This window comes from Scyliorhinus canicula, chromosome 4 (assembly GCF_902713615.1).
Source record: "Scyliorhinus canicula chromosome 4, sScyCan1.1, whole genome shotgun sequence".
Lineage (NCBI taxonomy): Eukaryota > Metazoa > Chordata > Chondrichthyes > Carcharhiniformes > Scyliorhinidae > Scyliorhinus > Scyliorhinus canicula.
In genome coordinates this window covers 205,237,459-205,252,816 of record NC_052149.1, presented here as the reverse complement: position 1 = coordinate 205,252,816, position 15,358 = coordinate 205,237,459, and the positions used below count along the sequence as shown (strand labels likewise).

At 40.1% G+C, this 15,358-nt stretch overlaps 1 protein-coding gene across 3 annotated transcripts; it reads right to left on the bottom strand.

The window, feature by feature from the left end:
* Window positions 1–2,291: 2,291 nt before the first annotated feature.
* On the bottom strand, window positions 2,292–14,760 carry LOC119965328 (interferon regulatory factor 1-like). 3 transcript variants are annotated; one of them, XM_038795947.1, is made up of 11 exons: window positions 14,588–14,760; window positions 12,974–13,075; window positions 12,067–12,166; window positions 11,265–11,441; window positions 11,129–11,178; window positions 10,876–11,011; window positions 9,894–10,037; window positions 7,300–7,346; window positions 6,360–6,543; window positions 3,543–3,588; window positions 2,292–3,437 (listed from the first exon to the last, which is right to left on the bottom strand). In XM_038795947.1, the coding sequence occupies exons 2-10, from the start codon at window positions 13,058–13,060 to the stop codon at window positions 3,572–3,574; spliced, it is 942 nt and encodes a 313-aa protein (XP_038651875.1). In that variant the 5' UTR covers window positions 13,061–13,075; window positions 14,588–14,760; the 3' UTR covers window positions 2,292–3,437; window positions 3,543–3,571. The 3 variants fall into 3 exon arrangements, with proteins under 3 accessions (XP_038651875.1, XP_038651873.1, XP_038651874.1); XM_038795945.1 differs by lacking the exon at window positions 3,543–3,588 and having other exon boundaries at window positions 14,588–14,759; XM_038795946.1 differs by lacking the exons at window positions 3,543–3,588; window positions 14,588–14,760 and adding an exon at window positions 13,150–13,171.
* Window positions 14,761–15,358: the final 598 nt, after the last annotated feature.

Here is a 15,358-nt window from a genome sequence, read left to right as displayed (position 1 = left end):
AATGTGCGAACTCCACACGGACAGTGACCCAGGGTCGGGATTCGAACCCGGATCCTCAGCGCCGCAATCCCAGTGCTATCCACTGCGCCACATGCTGCCCCATAAATCTATTTCTAATTATATTTTAAAAATGGATTAGTTTAGACAGTAAAGGTGTACTTTCATAAAACATAATGTTGTCAAGGTACTTCTGCACTGGTGAAAATTGCTGTCAGATGATTGATAAAATTTAACCATTGCCGATTCAGTTTGGCCACTATCAGCTTTCTACTTATTCAAATTATTCAACACAGATGTTGATAAAGTGAAATGTGAAAGGACTTCCAACTCTGTGGATTCAGTAACCTTTCCAACGATCGTTGGTACCTCAAAATGTGTTTGCAAAGTTAGCTTACTAGCAAACTGAGAAAAAAAAGTATGGAATCGTTCTTTCATATGAAATGCTAACCCCCAGTGAAAAAAAGAGACCGGGATTCTCCGACCCCCCGCTGGATCGGAGAATCCCTGGGGAGAGGTGTGAATCCCACCCCACCACCAACTTCCCTATTCCCCAGCGGCGTTTTTCAGACGGCGACGGAATTTCCGCCACGCTGGTCGGGGGCCATTGACAGCGGTCCCCCCGCCGATTCTCCGGGCTCCGATGGGCTGAGCGTCCGTCCAGTTTTGGCCAGTCCTGCCAGCGTGCATTACTCACCTCACACAGCTTAACCTGGCAGGTGAGTATGCAGGGGCGATCCTCGAGGGGGGGCGTGGGGGGATCCAACCCCAGGGGGGGGCTCCCAAGGTGGCCTGGCCCCCGATCGGGGCCCACCGATCTGCAGGCGGACTTGTTCCATGGGGGGACTTCTTTCCTCCGCGCTGGGCCTCAGTAGGGCTCTGCCATATTGTCCGGGGGCTGGCGCAGAGAGAAGCCCCGGGCATCTGCGGAAATACGCTTGCCGGCCGCGCATATGCGAACTTGTACCGTCCCTTCGGCGCTGGCTGGAGCAGTACCAACCCCTCCTGCGTCCACCTAGCCCACAAAAGTTCAGAGAATTCCTCACTTTCGGGGGCTGTTGACACCGGAGTGGTTGGCGCCAGTTTTCCTGCCGGCGTGGGAACTTAGTCCCCAGAAGGGAGAATCCCGGCCATAATCTTCTTCCAATTGGTGACATGAGAGAAACACCAATGGAAATCAATGCAGGGGGAAATTAGACAGTATGTGAGCCCAAGACCTTGCTAACACCTGTCCAAAACAGCAAGTTAAACTAAAGGCTAGATTTAGTTTGAGACTGCCCTCCTGCTCAGGAATGTTGTGTGATGTGGAAATGAGAAAATTTTACATTAGTAATTTTGCAAAAGCTGCCTTCTGAAAAATACTTATTTTACCTCAGATATGGGGAATAGGTGGAAGAAGAGGAAGAGAGTTACTAATTTCTGTTAAAATGAAATTCCAGATTACATTGGGGAGACCTAAAGGGCACCACAAACTACCCAGTCATTCAAAATGTTTTCACTGCTAATTCTTCACACAAGAAGTTCCCTAATTCAGATGCAGGTCTGCAGGGAGCATTGAATAGAAACTGGCCCATTTCCCCAGGATAACTGATTCAGATGGACAGAAGCCAATGTTTTCAGCAGCAGAGACTTGGCAAGTCATCTTATTGTTAAAAGAATCAAACCAGAATAATTCCTTTTCTCTGCGTAATTTACAATCTTCTCACAAAATTGCATCTCAAAAGTAACACGGTGCTCTTCTGTGATTAGTTGTTAATTACAGAACAGGCATTATCCATTTGATCATTAGTTTTTCACCATAAATTCCTGATTTTGACGCAAGCCTAGATCAGACTTCTATGAAGTGACAAATAAATATAAAATATTAACTTCTGTTGTAAAAAATAATGGTCACAATTATTTAATTAGGACATAGGAAGAGACTACGTAGCCCCTTGAGCTCCATCCATCATTACATTAATCAAGGCTGACCTGCATCCGAACTCTTTCTATATGTCGTTGCTCCAGATTCACTGATACCCTTCGCTAACAAAATCCTATCAATTTCAGATTTAAAATGATTAACTGAGGTTTCATCCAGTGCCTTTTGTGGGGATAGTGCAACACTCCTACCTCCCTTTGTGTAAAGTGTTTTCCAAGTTCCCTCCTGAATGGTCTATCTTGGATTTTAAGGTTCTGCCTCCCTGTATTCTTCTACCAGCAGAAAAAGTTTCTATCAATTCCTTTCAAAACCTGAAACCCTTAAATGTATATATTTCAGCGAAAACAAGTCTAGTTTATGTAATCTATGGTCAACACATTTTATGTATCAATTTTTTTATTATTTATCAAAAGTATATTTTATGTACGAATGGCACAACAGAAATTATTTAGAAATATACAAATTCTAAAAACATATTCACAACTCGGAGTTTTGGACAAAACATCAAAGTCAAAGTTATTTATAAACATTCAAAAAGAAAAGACACAAAGAGATAATGGGGGAAAAGATATTCAAATTAAATATTTGGGCACCACCATCTATCTGCATGGCTTACAGAAGTCATCAATGAGTCACCTTCACCTGCACAACAGACACTACAACATAACTTCCAAAGCGACTCAATTCCAGTGTTAGCTAAAGCTTTTTGGGGCAAATATTATGTACATAATTTTTACATTGAATAAACGGTTGTGATAGCAATTATTCTATACTTTAGTTATGCTACTTCCTTTATGTTTAGCTGATGGCTCCCTTTCATGATTTTTAAAAATGAGCATATTCAAGATTGCAAGAATTTTATATTTTAATACGTATATACAGTTAAACAAAAAAATTGTGTCTGTGTAATTGCTTTCTTCTTTTCCATGAAAATGCCACACTGCAGACAAGTCTAATGCTTGTTGACAATATCTCATTTGTTTCCAAAATACTTGCTGGCCCCTCATCCTAATTTCTACCTTATTTGTGTGTTCAAAATGTCCTCTTGGTCAAGAGAACTGAGGGTGACAAAATTAGATATTTAATTGAAAGTACTTGATCTCACGTCGCAGTAGACATGTTAAGGACGTTGCTCAAACACAAAACATCATTCCTAGCCTCACTGAAATTGGGCTTTCCTATGTGGTGGACATTATTTGCTCTCTTCAAACATGAGTCAAACAGGTTTAAAACAGTATCACCAACACGTCTTCAAAGGTCTGTTCTGTATAGTTTCTCACGGTGGCAGATGGAACCTTGCAGTTATGGCTGATGTTGATAGCAGTTGAAAGACTCAATGGTAATAAAATATAGAAGGCAGGGAATAAAATTCTATGTACATAGTGCACTCCACTCTATTTCACCACAGTCTTAATTCAAGTGCAACTGATAAGAGCTCCAGTTGGCCAGTTTGCTGATTCAAGCCAGTTGACAAGGTCTACTCCTCTGAAGTCTGTATGAAGCCTCAATTCAAATTCGCCTGCAAAGGAATATTAACAACACCATTTGTGAGACTTGCAATAAAACCAATTAATCAGTACAAGCCAAGAAATTCATAGAAAATTATTTCTGTACTCTTACTGACATTTCTCACCCATCTCTTCCTCTCGGATTCTATGCTTTAAAACTGCCTAAAGCCAACAGGAAACATTTCGTTTAAGATTTGAGTCAGTAATGACATCTAAAAATCCACTCTCGTCACATCAGGGGTGGTGACAATGGGCATAGCCCAAAAAAAAAATCTGCACACCGCAGCAAGATTTCTACTCTGTTGGATTGGATTTATTTATTGTCACATGTTTCCTCCTTTACCCATGAATGAGGAAAATGCCACCTTTTCCAAGGCTGTCAACAACTAATGGACTTAAAACATGGCTTTCGAATAAACCTTTAGGGTTTTGGATTGAATAGTTAACAACCAGGATTCTGCCAGCGAGAACAGAGAATTTGGCGCTCAATCAAAGCTCCATTCACTGCAGCAAGACCAGGGAATCCCACCGACGTCAGCGGACGGGGAATTCCAGCCAATATGTGTGAAACATTAAATTATTTTTCACTGATAGTTTGTTTTATTAATTTAAAGTGTCCAATTCTTTTTTCCCCAATGAGAGGAACAAATTAGCGTGGCCAATCCAACTACCCTGCACATCTTTTGGGTTGTTGGGGGGTGAGACCCATGCAGACACAGGGAGAGTAATTGATAGTTTCATTACATTTGTTGATCAATCAGATTCCATTTCATAAGAAAAACTGTCGGTGTTGTGAGAATAAGTGTGTGGGTGAAGGAATGGAACCAGGAAACACTCAGTTGAATACAGACATTCAACCACAGGCATCTATTTACTGCACAAACTCAATAGCGAAGCTGCTTTTTGTAGAAAATTGCTATTTTATCAGTGAAGTTAACAACTAAGTTTTTCTTTCCCCCTTCATTCATGCCTATAAGGTCCAATCATGCAATGGACTAGCAGCTATTTGAACTATACTTGAGCAACTTTGAACAGGGTATTGATACCCACAGTGAAGGGCCCTGGATTGGCACTTTCCTGAGTGGAACACAGAGGTGCCACTACTACTGTAATTAGCTTTAGATAATCTAGAAAACTGCTTAGAAGAATATGTCACAAAATTTGACATAGCAAGAGCATCCAACCCTTGATGACCTTTTCCTCAGTGACCATATATGGCAGACATTGCCAGAAGAGGAGGTTACTGCAGAAGCTGGAAATCTGAAATAAAGGCAGAAAATGCTGGACTCGCTTAGCACGTCTGGGCAGCATTCATGGAAATAGAAGATGAAAGGTCATCAACTTGAAACGTTAACTGTGTATCTTTCTCCTTCAATATTACTGGACCTGCTACTCATTTATAGCATTCTCTGGCTTTATTATGGGAAGCATTGTGCTTTCGGAGGTGGCTGTTTCAGAGGTGTAACCAATTCTGAAAGCTTCCCGCTAAACCAATCAATGAATATTGGTGATTTATGAAGAATCTCTTTATAAATAGAAACATGGGTACTGCTGAAAAAAGAGACACGCCGTTGAAGTTTTTCATCTTGCACTCGTCAGAGCAGCCACGAGAACAATTTATTATTTTTTAAATATAAATTTAGAGTACGCTATTCATTTTTTCCAATTAAGGGGCAATTTAGCATGGTCAATCCACCTACCGTGCACATCTTTGGGTAGTGGGGGTGAAACCCATGCAAACACGGGGAGAATGTGCAAACTCCACATGGACAGTGACCCAGAGCCGGGATCGAACCTGGGACCTTGACGCCGTGAGACAGCAGTGCTACTCACTGCGCCACCGTGCTGCCCAGGGAGCAGCACTTTATACTACATGAGAAAAGGGTGTTGATTTGTTGACAAGTTGACTGGTCAAGGCATTACATGGAGAGAATGGACCAGGGAACCATTGTCCTGCACACTTTTGGTTAATTTAAAAAGGCACAATGCATGCACATATTCCTTTTTCCAACCAGCTGCTGACACATGTGTCACTGTTTGTATGGCAGTGGAATGTGGAGTTTCTCTGTGTCTCACAAACAAAAGACAAGACATCTGATTTTAATATTTAAATCAGGTCAGGAGTCTGGTCAGCCCAGTTTTCCTGAGTTCAAAAAACATAACAGCCTTGTGGAGATGAGACAGAGAACAGTGAATCAAACAGGTGAGGGGTTTTTAGAATGCTGTCTTTGGGCCGGGGGAGCAGGAATGTCACCTGAGCCCCTCAAGGTAATCTTCTATCACAACTGATAAATTATCACATTCCTAAATCAATGATCCCAAATGTGCCTCCACCTTTCCCTCTTGATCCCTCCACCCACCGCACCTTCTGCCCCACAGAATTGCTCCCAGTCGACACTCAAGCCATTCCCTCCCTCCCCCCACTAAGAATTGATGAGCTGACCATAGCCCTTAATCACCCAGTCGCTGGCTAGCCTATACATCTGCCCAGCTGCCTGGTGGGAAACATGGTATAAAAATTCCTTTGGGGGCTTTACCTAATGTCCTTTAGGGAAGAAAGTCTGCCGTCCATCCTTACCTAGTCTCCATGTGACTCTAGACCCACAAAAATGTGGTTGACTCTCAAATGCCCTCTGAAATGGCCTTGCAAACCAAAATGTTCAAGGACAATTAGGGATGGGCAATAAATGCTGACTCAGCCAGCAATGCCCACATCCCCTGAGTGAATTAAAAGAAAATCACAATGAGGTCCAGTAATGAAATTTGCCTGGACATCCATTTCATGTGATTTCTGGGTTTGTCTCCCCAGACATGCTCCACCTTCCTGTGAATTTTGGCGGGAATGAATTTGTTGCTGCTATTTAATTCGAAACCTCTGTAGAGTAGAATAGTGCTGATAAAGAACAGAAGTCTTAAAATGCAAAAGATGATACCTGTTGAATTTGGCCAACTGCCATCCTGCAATGTCAAGTGTGATGTTGTTCCTTGCTCGTTGGATTTGGCATCACTCTCGAAAAATGTTAGTGGCATTGTTCCCATTACGTTGCTGAGATAGCCTTTCCCTTCAATGTTACTGTGCTCCCATTGACAGGGCTCCTGAATCATTTCGTTTGCCATCTAAAAACAAAATAACAACATTAAAATAATATATGAGTCTCTCAAAACTTACTCATATTAATTTATCCTCAGTCCCATGACAGAATCACTAGTGTTTGCTACTAACTCAATCCTAAACGTCTCTGCATTTCAGTTTTAATGTTACATTTAGCTGCAATTATTTAATTTTCTTGTGATTCAAGAGTGGACGGTCAGAATTCAACCAAGTTTTTATATCTGAAGTCAAAAATGTTTGTAGAAATGATTCAAAAGTGAATATAGCAAGGAGAGTTTCACTTATGAACTGTACAACAATTTTGAGTGACTAGAATTAGAGATTTATGTCAAGTGATCCTTTCTTCGATCAAGCAACAAGTAAAAAAGCTCAATCACGAACAGAACTTTTCACTAAAATGTTTTCTTGAAGTATGACAGTGCTTAATGAAAGTGTGCTTTGTGACAAATCACGAAACATCTATCGAACACAATCAGAACACTCGAATCAAGAAGATAGCAGAGATTGGCAAAAAAGCTGCCCAATTAGCTCTCAGCTCTGGGTGGTGGGTAACCCAAAGTGACTAGGAGACAAGGACAGTTAAAATTAAGCAGGAAAAGAAAGTGATTCACTCAGCAACACTGACTTCCCCAGCCATAAGGTGAGTTTGAACTCAATTATTATTTTTAAATTTAATGGCCACAAAACAGATGAAATTACATTGAGCTTCTCATGAACCACAATGCATCATTTTCACAGTACATTCGGCTGCATCTACTAACCTCGGCAACGTCATCTGTCGTGAGAAAGCTGTCTGCTGCACTGGTTGCTGTGAAGAACAAAATGAAGCAAATTCAAGACAAATCGTGGATATCCAAATCATGTTACAGAGCAACGCGTTTCCCTCCTCACCCCTACCAAGACAAATACATTCCGTACAGGCAAGTACTCTGATCCATTCCTCTTAAGAGAAGGTTTTTAAACATGCTTTAAAGTTTGGATTACATCAATGCTGAATACAAATGTAAAACAGAAAAACACTGTTAAATTAAATCTGATACATAGGTAACTTATTTTTGGAAAATTCAATTCATTGTGATTTCTTAGTACTGATTGTCACCTCTTTCAGAAGACAATGCTTTAAGTGTTTTGATTAACAGAAATTATTTCTGAAGTACAAAGTACAGGAGCAATAATACTCCTCCACCACCTTCATCATCATAGAATCCCGGTCTCAAACTAATCAAAATAATAAACAGTCCCTAAATAGAGAAAGTAATTATAAAATTGTGATGCTCTAAGAAAGAGGGGCTTAAAAAAGTTACATGGTGAGGATAGTGAGTGAGGGTCTAATTTTAAGGTTTAGTAAAATGTGACAGTAGGGCTGTATTTCTGTGGGACTGTGTGCAAAGCAGCACTGTGGCATTAGAATATTTCCATTGAACTAGAAAAGGCTTAGCCTCATACATCAGAATTCTCATTTACCTATGCAAATATTGCTGGCACATTTTGCATTTTGGGAAAATATATCAAACCAAATCTGACTCAGATATTTTATTATTTCTCTTTTAAACTAAACAAACTAAACCTAGACTTTGGGAGGGATGTGATGAGAATGTTGGGATCCACAAAACATAACTTTTAAAAGTGGATTCTGAGGTTTCACTTTGCATTATTTTTGCTGCTCAACGCTAACTGAAAAGTACTTCAATTTGAATATTATTGGCAACCTGGGAGATGGTAGCTAGATACATTACTACAGTGTTTCTCTTAATCACTTGAACATGGTTTATTCTGCACTAAAATGTATCAGTCAGCCTTGGCTCAGTTATTAGTACTCTCACCTCCAAGTCAAAAGGTTGTGGATCCAGGCACCACTCCAAAGACTTGAGCATGTAATCCAGGCTGACACTCCAAGACAATGCTGAGGGACTACTGCACTGTCAAAATGTTCCAGCTTGCTGGAAATTAAGGCCCTGTCTGCTCTCCCAGGTGATTGCAGAGTATCCCATGACACTATTTGAATAAGGGTAAGGGAGGTGTCCAGGCCAGTACCTTCCCCTAACCAACATCTCTAAAACAAATAATCTAGATACATCGTAACGGATTGTGGCACCGTGTATGCAAATTTACTATTGGATTCCCATACATTACTTCAGTAACTACATTACAAAGGGTACTTCAATTAGTTTTTTTTTAGGATGTCATGAGTCGCTATACAAATTATTTGTTTTTACTTGTGCTTAGAAGTCAATGCTACTTAGGCATTTATACAGAGAGTTGTGCAGTACAGTGTAGAAAAGTAATGATATAATGTATCATATAGTAATGGAACTGCATATTATCCCTAGTGACCTCCCCAGGATGCTGAATTGCTGATTTCAAATCATCTTCCCTGAGAGTTGATTGCCAATTTACATTTTAGATCATTGTGACATGTAGCAACCAGCAAGGTAAAAAGGGAAAGTTGTACCGTGTAAAGAGAGAGATTGCAGCTTTGCCACTTAAAAATACTTTTGAGACCATTCTTGAAAGGCAAAGATCCCCAGGAGCAATTTTTTAAAATATTAGTTCATAGGATGTGGGCATCGCAGGCTGTGTCAGCATTTATTGCCCATGCCTAAATGCCCTTGAGGGGGCAGTTAAGAGTCAACCACATTACTGTGGATCTGGAGTCGCATGTAGGCCAGACCAGATAAGGATGGCAGATTTCCTTCCCTAAAGGACATTAGTGAACCGGATGGGATTTTTATGACAATAGTTGTATGATCATCATTAGACTTTTAACTCCAATTATTTATTTTATTTAATTCAAATTTCACCATCTGCAGTGGTGGGATTTGAACCTGGGTCCTCAGAGCATTACTCCAGATCTCTGATTTACTAGTCCAGTGACAATACCACTACGCCACCATCTCCCGATACATGGCAACCTCCAGTGCATAATATGCATGATTGAACCTCAAAACCTCAGCAGATTAAAATTTGAGTGGAACAAGGATAATGCTGCGGAAAATACCAGAAGTCCATCATGCAAATTTAGAGATAAATGCATCTCATTTGCATCTACAAGGGGCTGTGGAGGCCCAGTAATTGAGTGCATTCAGGACCAAGATTGATGCAATATTGGATTCTGGAGGGGGATGTTGAGGGAAGATTCAGTTGAGGTTTAGAAACAGCCATGATTGTATTGAATGGATGAACAAGCTCAGGTTGCCAAATGGCCTCCCCCCCCCGCTCCTATCACTGATGTTCTGTACCGATAGAAGAATCCCAAGGAAAGTAGTTAATTGTTAAATGGCTCCAAGGTACCTTTCAAGAGATGGAAATATTCATAAGCTCAGAAACTGGCTGCATTTGAGCATCTTGTACTAACCTGCAGGGGAGGGCATGGGAGAGATCTGAAATGAGTACAGCTCACATGTGCTGACAACCTGATCTTCAGATTCTCCTACTATTGCATTCATAGTCCAATCAGTCAGTTGGTCTTCCGCTGAGCATGATTCCGATGGAGAGAATTCTGCAGCAAAAATGAAAGCAAAAAAAATTAGTTCAACAATGCAAGTGCGTGACATGTTCATCATCATACTACCAGCTAACACTCATAGGTTATGCAGTTTGAGAAAAAGCTACTTATTTCTTTTCTCTAGAAGCAAAGCTTAACCAATACTGGATGACAAATTTTCCAAGCTGCTTTTTATGCTGATCTGGGAAATTCAGTGTATTATGTTACAGTTGGCCACAATATCCCTGGGCTAGAGATAAAATATTATAAAGAACCCCGCTCCTGCTTGCTTTACAGAGTCTCCTGCTGGAAAGATCCCATACAGAAAGACTGACCACAGACTGAACTGAGTGGTGATTCTCTGGCTCAGCATACTGAGTAGTCCGTCATTTCTCAATGGCTATGCTTACACCAGAAAGGTTGCTTCTTGGGTGAAACTAGTGCCAAAGAGTGGAAAACATTTTATGAATGGATTTAGTTTATTTATTTTTTTTAAACTTAAGAGTACCCATATTTTTTTCCAATTAAGGGGAAATTTAGCATTGTCAATCCACCTAGCCTGCACATCTTTGGGTGGTGGGGTGAAACCCATGAAGACACAGGAACAATGTGCAAACTCCACATGGACAGTGAGCCAGGGTTGGGATTCAAACCCGGATCCTCAGCGCTGTAGTCAGCTGTGCTAGCCACTGTGCCACGTGCCATCCCTGGATTTAGTTTAGTTCTAAAAAGAGTTAAAATAACATTGCAGAGCATCAAACGGTTCTCTTAAAAGCTTGTATGCTGCAAAAATGTTAATTTTTAAAGTGGTTTTGTAATGATGCCTAGACGAACAGTTTTTTCAGTTTCTCACCTCCTATATTCACTGTGCTGTCAACCACCATTTCCTGTGAAGCACACTGTTCTGGTGCAGTGTATGTGGTGTGATCAATTGGTAGTTTAGGTGCAACAGATTCTTGTGCTTCTAGTTTGACCTTTGACTTAATATCCTACAAAGATATAAAGAAATCATGTTTTGTATAAACAGAAATAGTTGCAAAATGTTATACTTGGTTGAAAACATTCTGATTGAAAGCATATGTATAAAGAGTAACCCATGTACTGACCCTTTTCCTGCTCTTGCTTTTTGAATCTTTTGATGACCTAGACTTCTTTTCTGTGGAAAAATAAAACCATAGATCTAAGTACTCTATACTCTTAATTCACTTTCAAAGTATGAAGAAAAACAGGGGGCTCAAGTACCTTTTTGCTTTGGTCTGTCAAGAGGTGGTAGCATTCTGTACACCCGAATAGCACTGGAGCCTTTATTGACACTCCTGTCCTTCACTTCCTCTATGTCAGGCAGTGAATTCATGGCACAACGGAAATTGGCTTTCCATGTTTTAGGCTCAGGTAAATCTATTCCTTGTCTGAACCTCCCTGCAAAGAAAATGGAAGACTTTTAAGACAACTGGGCATACATAGGCATTCAATTGGATTTCCAAATTTGGTAATCTGACAATGATCATCAACTAAAGGGAAACCGCTTAAATATTTTCAATCTTCAAACCATTCCATGTTTTTGGCGTTCACTCTACAGTGTGTTTTTGATGTATGGAAATGGAAATGATCTGCTGTCAGTACTGAAGTAACAATAGCAAATTGAAGATGAGTTAATTTAAGGCCTCAGATTGTAACAGCAGATGACAGAACCTGTCATTTTAAAATGTGCTGCAAAGCCAAAGGCAATGTGACGAGAAAGTAGACCTTGCACAACGATCATCCAAAATCAGATTGGATCAAATATATCCTCATGCTTCTTTTGTAAAAATCAGCTTTGGCCAATGCCAAGATTTATCATTTGTTTCATCTACATTTAGCTATGGAGGCAACCTTGGATATTTGTAGGTGCTCTTAACAGGACTGACTTGCAGAGAGGGCAATATTATCAGACTATTTTTCATACAGAACTTTGATTTGTTAGTTCACAAACTGTGTAATAAAAAATTGATATGCATCCAGCATCACTCTGCACCAATGTGAAGGCAAGAATAATGTTCTCTACCTGTATGTATAGCCCAGTTTCTGAAAAGACTGGCATCTGTTTCCATGTTCCATCCATGGCGGGCGGCGTGTTTCCATGGAATCTGGAACATCTTCTTTTCCTGCATTTTCAATGGAATAAATGAAGTTGATGTTATCACTTATTAATAGTGGCAGATAAATTAAGGTCAGTAATCCAGCAGTAACAGTCATGGTTTTTTTTTTATAAATTTAGATTACCCAATTATTTTTTCCAATTAAGGGGCAATTTAGCATGGCCAATCCACCTACTCTGCACATTTTTTTTTGGGTTGTGGGGGCGAAACCCACGCAGACACGGGGAGAATGTGCAAACTCCACACAGACAGTGACCCAGAGCCGGGATCGAACCTGGGACCTCAGCGCCGTGAGGCGGTTGTGCTAACCACTAGGCCACCGTGCTGCCCGTAACAGTCATGGTTTATCAGGCACGAAAAGTGGTGGTTATCCAGCCAGGGTATGCCATCAAGACTTGTCTAGTCAATAAATTCTATGAATCAAGAACTCAAAATTTCAGATCAGAGAGTTTGCATTAACAGATTATGCAATGCTGAAATACATTTTGTTCCATGCCTATGTATTGTATTTTCCAGGTAACACAATGTGGTTTTGTCACCCAGTTTGTTTCAAGCATGTGATGTGGTCACATGTTTCACTGCAAAAGCTGCACAGAAGCAAGAGAATCCAAACCTCTTTTCCCCACCTCTTCCAAGTCATGAAGGACAAAGGGTTTGTACCCTTTGCAAAGTGGGAGGAAGAAATGCCTCCACTTGAAATCACCCATTTGTGAGTAGAATATAAAAAATATACAGAAATATCATTTCAATGTTAATTAATTTTTCAGAGCTGTGCATCTGTAGAAAGCATTACGTTAATTAATAGGCACTTGCCTTATTAATCCAATCCAATCCAGAAATTGTATTAGAATTTATCTGTAATTCCAGCCAGGATCTCATACGCATTCTTGCCACAGGCATATTTTGAGAGAAGTACTGGAAAAATAAGCAAAATGTTAATATTTGCAACACAGGAAGGATTTTGACTTAGTGTGTAAATGCATCATCACCTAGTAGAGCACTGATCCTTGCATTACCCCAGGAAAATGTCCATTTCTCTGGTCTGTAGTTGAGTTGGTTGAGTAGTCAGCGCAATGGCATTGTGTGTCTGGCCAATGCACCCGGGAGGGGAAAATTTTGCCATACTTCTATTTCTTATCGGCCGCTCAGTTCTCTGTTGGGAAGTCCCCATGTTTTGCTTGGGAAGCGAATTGTATTAGTCAATAAGCCGTTCAGTTCTCACTGACCCAAACTCTCGTTGTCATTTGATTGAGCTACCAGAAGCTGACAACTGCTATGAAGTTTACCCCGACCTAAAATACTGCCTACAATGGATCAGTTTTGTTATTCAAAGACCGCATTTCCAAAATTCAATTCTAAGCGAGTTAGATTTGTTGGGGCGTGTCTATAGCTATATATGTAGACTTTAGCCATTCTTAAAATTACTTGTCTCGTTTTCAAAGAATTTATTGCTGTACAACTGAACTCTAATACTTTGAAAGGTTATCTGATTGTGTGTACGTGTTGCTCCATCAAGTGCAAGGCGGGTTATGCCACTAGGCGGACATGAGGCGACGTGAGGCGATTAGACACGGAAGGGCGGTGCTTCCTGAATTGTGAGTGTGGCCCACAATGTAATCCGGAGAGATATCAAAAAAATAAACCTCCCGCTCTCCGCTACGGCAGTAGGACACTGTCAGCAAACAAGTTAACCGTCAACCTGTGAAATGTCAAGACTTTAATGTACAATAGCATGCATGATTCCTTTTAAAAATAAAATGTGCATCCAACTTTATAATTTTTTGCGACTGCAAACGACAAAGCCGCATGCATGAAGCTCAAACCACATACGTGCGGGTTTTATTTGCATGTATACGTCTTAAATTTTGCAAAGTGTCTTAGTTGAAGCGCCTTTTACCATACACGGTACTGAGATCCCACGCTGCACAACTCTAAATCTTAACCCCAATTCAGGAAAATAGCAGCTTGCTGTAAATCCAATATTAAATTATCACCAAAAATATATATATTTAAATTAATGATTATTATTGCATGATCAGAAACTTGACAAATACGATGCCCTGTTATTATTTCTTCACTACTTCCGCCGTTCCGATTAGTTAAATTGTTCCAGTGTACAGAAGGTGCATTACAATAATTATTGTTTGAACTCTTTCTCGGTGTTCAAGCTTAACATAATAGAAGGGTTCTAATATTTTTAAAAATCTTATTGCAGGATAGACTGCAATCTAATGCAATAAAATTATTATTCCTTGATAATTTCTTCTATAATTAGACCTAAAATTTAGCTTTCTTAGATTTCATTAAATTGCACAGTTCCTTAGACATTTCAGTTGTTGCAAACCTGTGCCGAAAGCGCATCCGGTACAACACGGGCAGGTCCATTACATTATATTACATCCATGTACAAAACAGCAAAGCAGCTACCTGAAGTACAGCCGGTTTGAAACTCTGTACCGCTCTTGGCGACCCGTTCAACAAGATCTCCTCAGTCGTTCTGTGGTTCTCAGGGGCTTGATCGCTACATTAAAAATCAAAACAGGACGCGGGATTTCCCACCAACACTCATGATAGACTCGGCTGGCCAATAGGAGCTCTTGGCAACTGTCCCAAATTACAAGGGCGACACCATTGGTAAGGCTGTAGCTCTCATCATTTCGGGGAAATCATGCTGTTTATATTGCTTTGCAGTGAATGGGGGAAGTACGCGGCCACGGCAGGGAGTACAGATAAACAAGCACTAACATAATGCAACAGCTTGCATTATTTTTTTGATAAAAGCTTAATTTATGTGACTTTCTTTCTATTTTTGCACAGTTGATTCGTCTCTGATAATTCAACTTCTATTTTTCTCAAGTCCTTTAAGTTTCAGCATAAATAAACCATTCTACATATTTGTTTTGTGAATCAAAACAACACAAATTACACAGTGGCAAACTACAAAATATGAATCTTGCAAAAGATTGCAAAAGATCTCAGATCTGAACAATTATAAAATATATACTGCCATTAAATGTATCACTTAAATAGAAAAGTATATTTAAAAACAAAACAGCAACTTAAAGGTTGTGAGGATTCACTAAATAAAATGTTGAGGGTTGTGTTAATGCAAAATGGCACTCGTTTCATGCTACCTCATGTAGACCCCTTGAGAGATTTTAACTCATACTTGCACAGTATTAAAGTTGTGCCCCTATT

Coding starts and splice junctions, on each gene's coding strand:
- LOC119965328 (XM_038795945.1), bottom strand. CDS start 13,060: ATGCCTGTGGCAAGAATGCGTATGAGATCCTGGCTGGAATTACAGATA. Junction 11,179..11,264: donor TGACAGACCAAAGCAAAAAG/GTACTTGAGCCC, acceptor ATTTTTCCACAG/AAAAGAAGTCTAGGTCATCA. Junction 7,347..9,893: donor TCCCATGCCCTCCCCTGCAG/GTTAGTACAAGA, acceptor TGTTCTTCACAG/CAACCAGTGCAGCAGACAGC.